Consider the following 7,255-nt stretch of genomic DNA (forward strand, 5'->3'; position numbering starts at 1 on the left):
GGTGAATTCACAAATATGGAATCCAGAAAAAATGAGAATCTTGGTCGGGAAGATCCCCTGGAGAAGGAAATGGCAACCCACTCCAGTATTCTTGCCTGGAGAATCCCAGGGACAGAGGAGCCTGGTGGGCTACAGTCCACGGGGTCGCAAAGAGTCGGACACGGCTGAGCAACTTCACTTTCACTTCACTTTATGAGTAATGAAGTTTTCAAGCTTAAGACTATTGATCCAATTATAAGATACTTATTAAAAATATTTATTCATTTATTTGGCTGCCCTAGGTCTTAACTGTGGCTTGTGGGATGTTTGGTTACAGCATGTGGGATCTTAAGTCCCTGACCAGGGATTAAACCCAGGCCCCTTGCATTGGGAATATGGAGTCTTAGCCACTGGACCACCAGGGAAGTCGCAGGAATTAAGACACTTTTAAAAATCTAGCGAAAACTATAGGGATGCAAAATGCTGCCAGGGGTTTGAGGTAGGGATGGCATTACAATCAAGGGGTGGCTAGAAAATCCCATGGACGGAGGAGCCTGGTAGGCTGCAGTCCATGGGGTCGCTAAAAGTGAGCACTATTGAGCGACTTCACTTTCGCTTTTCACTTTCATGCATTGGAGAAGGAAATGGCAACCCACTCCCGTGTTCCTGCCTGGAGGATCCCAGGGACAGTGGGCCTCCATCTATGGGGTCGCACAGAGTCGGACACGACTGAAGCAGCAGCAGCAGAAGGAGATTGGGTGGCGGTAGATGGGACACTTCCGTGTCCTAACTGTGGGGACAGCTACACAGTTCTACGCAGGGATTAAAATGCAAAACCTGTACACACCAAAAAAAAAGTCAGATTTACTGTACCACCATTTTTATAATAAAAATATTTAAAGATCCACACCAAACAGGGATGTCCCTGGAGGTCCACTGGTTAAGAATCTGCCTTCCAATGCAGGGGATACAGGTTTGATCCCTGGTTGGGAGAACTAAGATCCCACATGCTGCTGGGCAGCTAAGCCCGTGTGCTACAACTACTGAAACCCCCAGCTCTAGAGCCCAGATGCCACCACTAGAGAGAAGCCCATGCACCACAACTAAGACCTGAAACAGCCAAATAAAGAAAGAAATACTTAAAACAAAACAAAAAGATACACACCAGAATAGGACACGCACCTGTGTGTGTGCGTGTGCACATGTATAAGCTGAGTCACGTCTGACTCTTTGGGACCCCAGGGGACTGAACCTGCCAGGCTCCTCTGTCCATGGGATTATCTGGGCAAGAATACTGGAGTAGGTTGCCATGTCCTTCTCCAGGGCATTTTCCCGACCCAGGGATCAAACCTGTGTCTCCTGCTTTGGCAGGTGAATTTTTTGCCACTGGGCCACCTGGGAAGTCCAAACATAGCGTAGTCATCTCCCACGACAGAAACACAGCGGTTTTAGGGACAAAAGGGAACTTTTATTCCCCCCTCCCCCCGGTAAACTTGTGCAATTTTTTTTTGCAATGAGAATGCAGTTATTATTTTAATTTGAAAACCATAAATATGATCCAATTGCAAAACATAAAGCAAGTCACTCCCACTGTGTTCTTCATAGAAATTTACATAAGGGGTTCTCAAGAGGCCCCGCAAGTGGTATCTCCCAGCAGATAACACTTTCTCTTGGCACTAGAGACAGGGCTGATAGCACAGAGTCCTCATTCAATGCCAAGAAGACGGTTTAAACAAATAAACTCAAAGATCTCTCAGACAGACACACCCAAAGAAGGAACATCACTGTTATTTTCTCACCATCAGAACCCATACATTCAGCACAGCAAATGGTATCAGTTTCTTTAATAAGGCTTGATCTGTAAAGGGAAAAACACAGTGTTTTTCCTGGGCATTTCATTTAACTTGATTCATTCAAAGTCGAACCAGGGACCACACAAGCTATGAGGCATGTCATAACGATCCTCGAGGAGTTTGTTCTAAATCCAGAGTCGGCAAACTTTCTCTGGAAAGGGCCCAAGTGTAAATATTGTTGGGAGCCACGCGATCACAACCGTTCAACTCTGCCCTTAGAGCACGAAAGCAGCGATAGAGGATGCGTGAACCAACGGGCATGGCGGCGTGCCAATAAAACTTTATTTACAAAAACAGGCGTGGGCGGGCAGGGTTCGACCCCTGTTCTAAAGACTTTGACCACATATAAATTAACAAGTGAGCGTAAGAGAGAGAGTCAGAGTAGGGAATGGCCGTCAATGAAGGCCAAGATAATAAGCCCGGAAAAGGAGCAGAGGAAAAGAAGAGAGAGAATGGGAGGAGCCAGGGACAGGTGAAAACTCACCAGGAGAGGGGAAGCAAAACCCAGAGAAGTCAGCTGGGGTGAGGCTGCCATTGGTAGGTGAGGAATGACTTTGGTTAGCACCATGGGCAAAGCAATGGAGACACAAGCCAGATGCTGTGGGCAGAGCAGTGGGTGAAAGGTGAGAGAGCAAGGGTGATGAGTGCCCATCAGCGGTTGGGGGAGGCTTGACAGAGGAAGGCAAAAGGTGGGTGGTGGGTACCGGGGTCCTGGGGAGTATTGAGTGTTTATAGGCTGAAAAGAAAAAGGCTTCTGGGTGGATGGAGATCCCTGAACAGAGGGGAGAGAGGAGGGGACCTAAGTGGATAAGTGTCCTGCATACTAAGTCACTTCAGTCGTGTCTGACTCTTTATGACCCCATCGACTGCAGCTTGGCAGGGTCTTCTGTCCATGAGATTTCCCAGGCAAGCATACTGGAGCAGGTTGCCATGCCTTCCTCCAGGGGAGCTTCCTGATCCAGGGATTGAACCCACACCTCATGTGTCCCCTGCATTGGCAGGTAGGTTCTTTACCACTAGCACCAAAAGCAGTGGTTCTCAATCAGAGGACAGTTGGTGGTGTCTGCAGACACTTTTTAGTGGTCATGACTTGGAGAGGGGCGTTGCTACTGGTCAGAGACCGCAGACAGTGAGCAACATCTTAAGATACACAAGACAGCCCCCTGCAACCAAGAACTATCCAACCTCATAGATCAAGAGCACAGAAATTGAGAAGGTCTATTCTAGCCAAAAAATAAAGGATGTCAATGAGGAAGTGGAGTGAGGTGGGGGCCCATGGGGTGAGGCTCGCCCCCAGTGACCTCTATGAATGAGCAGGGCAGGGTCGAGAGGCAGGTCACCAGGAGGGAAGCAAAGACTAGGAAGAACCTCAGAGAACTGACCCAGAGAGCAGAAGTTCTGATCTGAGGGTCCCAGAGTGCACCAGAGAACCACAAGAGAAACACTAGATTCCACCTCGAGATGTAAGGGGATCCAAAAGCAACATCTAGCACCTCAACTCATCAATTCACTGCCCCTGCCAAGATTCAGTTTCCACTATAATTAATCCCACTTTGCCTTCATTCTCTGACTTTGCAGTGCTCCTGGGTCATCTCGGGCCAGAGTGGGTCAACCCAAGGAGACATGGGAGGGAAAACCACTGCCCAGTTCAGCCAAGCCACAGAGACTCCACAGGGGGGATGAAATGGGCTGGCCCATCCCATGTGACATCGAGGAGAGAGTCCTCAGTCCTTCAAAATCCCACTGATCTCCATCGACCCCACCCCCACCCCAGACAGAATGCCACACTGCTTGCTGCTGGAGATTAACCAACGATCCGGAAAGTTCCTTGCCCCTCCCCAAACCTCCGAAGGGCATCACATGTCATTTATTCGAGAGTATTTTGTTAACCTTTATACCACAGGGGTTAGGGCGGGGAGGCTCAGAGTCCCAAGAAGAACCTTCTGTTAAGAAACCTTTTATTAACAAACCGGAGTTCTCATCTCAGCACTGCCACCTCATCCAAGTTCCTCACCTTCGAAATGGATGATAAACCTTACCTCGGAGGGCTGTGGTGAGGATTAATCGAGATTATCAATGCCGAGTGTGTAGAATTTGCTTGTATTTGTGTCAGCTAGGTTTTATCTGAAGAATAAAGGAGCCATGACTTGGACTCCTGGGAAGAACAGGAAGGACAGGAGTTGGATCTAGAACAAATATTTAGGACTTCCCTGGTGGTCCAAGGGCGACAAATCCTCCTGCCAATGCTGAGGACAGGGGTTCGACCTCTGGTATGGGAAGACCACATGTGCTGCAGAGCAGCTAAGCCCGAGTGCCACAGCTGCTGAGCCTGCACTCTGGGGCCAGGGAGCCACAACTATTGAGCACACGAGCCACAACTACTGAAGCCGCGTGCCCTGGAGCCCGGTCTCCACAACAAGAGAAGCCGCTGGAATGAGAAGCCCATCCCATGCACAGCAACTACAGAGTAGCCTCGATCCTCACACCTAGAGAAAAGCCCAGCACAGCAATGAAGACCCAGCACGGTCAAAATAAATAAATGTATCAAGCATCTCCTAGGTGTCAGGGGCTGCTCTAGACTCTGGAACTGTGGCAGTGAACAGAGAAACATAAGCCTCTCCCTCGTGGAAGCTATAAACATGCAAGAAGTGGCAAATCCATCCACTGACCCCTGAAAGTGAAAGTCGATCAGTCGTATCGGACTCTTTGGGACCCCATGGACTGTATGTAGCCCACCAGGCTCCTCTGTCCATGAGATTCTCTGGGCAAGAATACTGGAGTGGATAGCCATTCCCCTCTCCAGGGGATCTTCCCGATCCAGGGATCAAACCCAGGCTCCTACAGGCAGATTCTTTACCATCTGAGCCACCAGGAAAGCCAGCCCAGGCACAAATCCACCATTAATTCCTAAAGCTACCAGGAACAGAGGAGCAAGGAACTGCATGCATATACAGATGTGCACCCACACACAGACACACACGGGCATGGACACACAAAGCCGGACACAGATCTAACAGCTGGTCTGGGTTTTTGTGTGTGTGTGTGTGTGTGTTTTTTTTCTAACAAGAGCCTAAATCCACTGCTACCCTTCCTTGGAGGAGCACTCACTGTATACCAGGCACTTGGGTGCTTGGAGACGTTGCCTAATTGGCAAAGGTGCTCCACAAACCCGGTTTGTCAACTCCAGAGCCCCCACGTGCTTTCTCGTGCATCCCCACTCACCGACAGGCAACTCAGGAACTTCTGTTCCTTCCCTGCCTGACCCCTTCCTCATCGGGACTGATTTCCTTTTATGGAGAAATCTGAAGAAGTAACCCAACACATATTTTGAAAGCAGGGCCTCCGCCATCATGGTGGGAAACCCCAGTTATATTCTCTTCAAGGATTTTCCATCCTTGACCTGCAGCCAGAAAGACGTGCTGTCAAGCCCAAGGAAAATGCTGGGACTTACCCCTCTCCCCATACCAGGGAGCTGCTAGCCCAGGGACACTCATGAGGGAGAATTGGAAGGGAGAGGGGGCAAGGTGCTGGGCTGACCACAGATTAGAGACCTGCCCAGCTGACAGGTAAAAAGGTAGAGGAGGGAGGTTACCAGGGGTTCCTGGGGCGTGGGCAGCTGGGCAGAGCCCTGGGCAGAGCCAGAGAGGTTTGTCTTCTCTCTAGCTCTGATTCTGGGGCAAGTGAATTCTGTGTCCTTCCTGAGCCTCAGTTTACTCCTCTATGAAATGGACCAACAACAGTATCAGCCTCCACGGGCTGCTGCAGAGATCCAGACAGATAAGACCGGCCAGCCCGAGGCATCTGGTGACACCAGCTATAATAATCATAAAAGCCAACACTACTGCTACTACAGCTGCGCTGTTGCCAAGGGCTAGAGCTTGCCTCCGACATCTGGAAACAGAATTCCAGAGTATAAACATGGACCTGAAGTCAGGGGTAGCCGTGGGTCTAGATACCAGAAAGAAAGGGGCGGGTTCTACACTTCCTCGGCCCCTGGGGGAGCGTCACCAAGCTGCTGGGATCTCAAGGGACCACCCTGCCTTCAGTCAGTCACCCTCGATTCTCACTCCAAACCGTCTGTGCCCGGGGCATTTGGCTGTGTGAGAGTGTCCGATGACCCTACTTCTCGGAGGCGACCCAGAGAGGACGTGTGTCCCGTCTCTGGAGCCAGGTGGTGGGCTCAGAGAGGCCCAGACACGGGGGTTCGAGGAGCGCTCTCGGGAGAGGCGCCCGCGGAGGGGCGGGCACTAGGGCAAGGTTCCTCCAGCCCCGGGCCGCATGCGGGTCGTGGAACCGCTAGCCCAGGCGGGCAAAGGCCAAGGTCAGCGGCTTCCCGCCCCCCGCGAGGCCGGAGAAACCGTCCGAGCCACCAGCCCTCCGACGGAGGACGGCACTCCGTCCACAACGGGGGGTGGTTCCATTTTGGCAAAGGGTCCCCTCCCCACCCGCGCGGCTTCCCGCCCGCTCCGGGACCCCCCAGACTCACCTTCTCCAGGGTACAGGTGGCCCGCGGCGCCCACCAGCAGCGCGGCGACGACCACCAGCAGCAGCACGGCTGCCGCCCCGCTCCCGCCCCCGGCGCCCATGGCTGAAGGATCAGAGCGCGGGGCGCTGGCTGGCGGGGTGCATGCTCCGAGGCGGCCGCCCCAGAGGCGCTGGGGGTCGCGCGTCCTTCTCTTCCACGCGGGCAGCCCAAGGTCCCGCAGCCTGCGCCCGGGAGGACTCTAGATACGGCCCCGGGAGGGGCGCGCGGCCTCCGCTGCTACGAATCCGGCAGCGCGGCCGGGTGGAGACGGTCCCGACTCCGGGCCCCCGCGGCCCGCGCCCCCGTCCCGACGATCTCAGGGCCCGGAGCCCCGCGCTGCGCCCCCCTGACTCTAGGCTCTTGGCCCCGAGCGCTCCGGAGCTCCGATCTTCGGACGCGCGGACAAACGGACGTGCGGACAGGCGGGCGGGCACCTGGGCTGGCGGGTGGCGGGCAGGCGGCGGGAGCCAGGGCTGCTCGGCCCGTAAACAACGCGGCCCGTCAGCTGGGCCCCGTTCGGGCCGCGGGAAAAGGCGGCGCGGATCTGGGCTCGGAAGGGACTCGGCGCCCGGCAGAGGCCCGAGAGGGGTGGAAGGAGGACGGGCAGGGGGGAGGCGCCGCCCCGCCCGCCCGCCGGTCTCCCTATCCTGGGCCCCGCGCTGGAGGCCCCCGTCGCGCCGTAGCCGAGGGGGCGCCCTAGATGCCTGCCCAGCCCCAGCGCCCCGTACAGCCCCAGGACTCCTGTCTCAGAGCCCGGGAGCGCCCCAGATTGACCAACTCAGCAAGTCGGATCGCGTGTTTAAAACATTTTGCTAGTTTGTTCTTCGTGGGACTTTAGAAAATTCATTTTTATTTTTTTAAATATTGCATTAAAATATTGTTTATCGTGGTTACTCGG

The 7,255-nt window shown here is 53.8% G+C and overlaps 1 protein-coding gene across 4 annotated transcripts in view; it reads right to left on the reverse strand.

Moving 5' to 3' along the window:
* Positions 1–6,903, reverse strand: part of INSR (insulin receptor) — a 148,142-nt gene extending 141,239 nt beyond the window's left edge. For all 4 annotated transcript variants that reach the window (XM_012177948.4, XM_004008550.5, XM_012177947.4 and 1 more), the window contains exon 1: positions 6,319–6,903. In XM_012177948.4, the coding sequence (XP_012033338.1) occupies positions 6,319–6,418 (100 nt within the window). In that variant the 5' untranslated portion in view covers positions 6,419–6,903. The remainder of the gene's footprint in view (positions 1–6,318) is intronic.
* Positions 6,904–7,255: the final 352 nt, after the last annotated feature.

This window comes from Ovis aries, chromosome 5 (genome assembly GCF_016772045.2).
Source record: "Ovis aries strain OAR_USU_Benz2616 breed Rambouillet chromosome 5, ARS-UI_Ramb_v3.0, whole genome shotgun sequence".
NCBI lineage: Eukaryota > Metazoa > Chordata > Mammalia > Artiodactyla > Bovidae > Ovis > Ovis aries.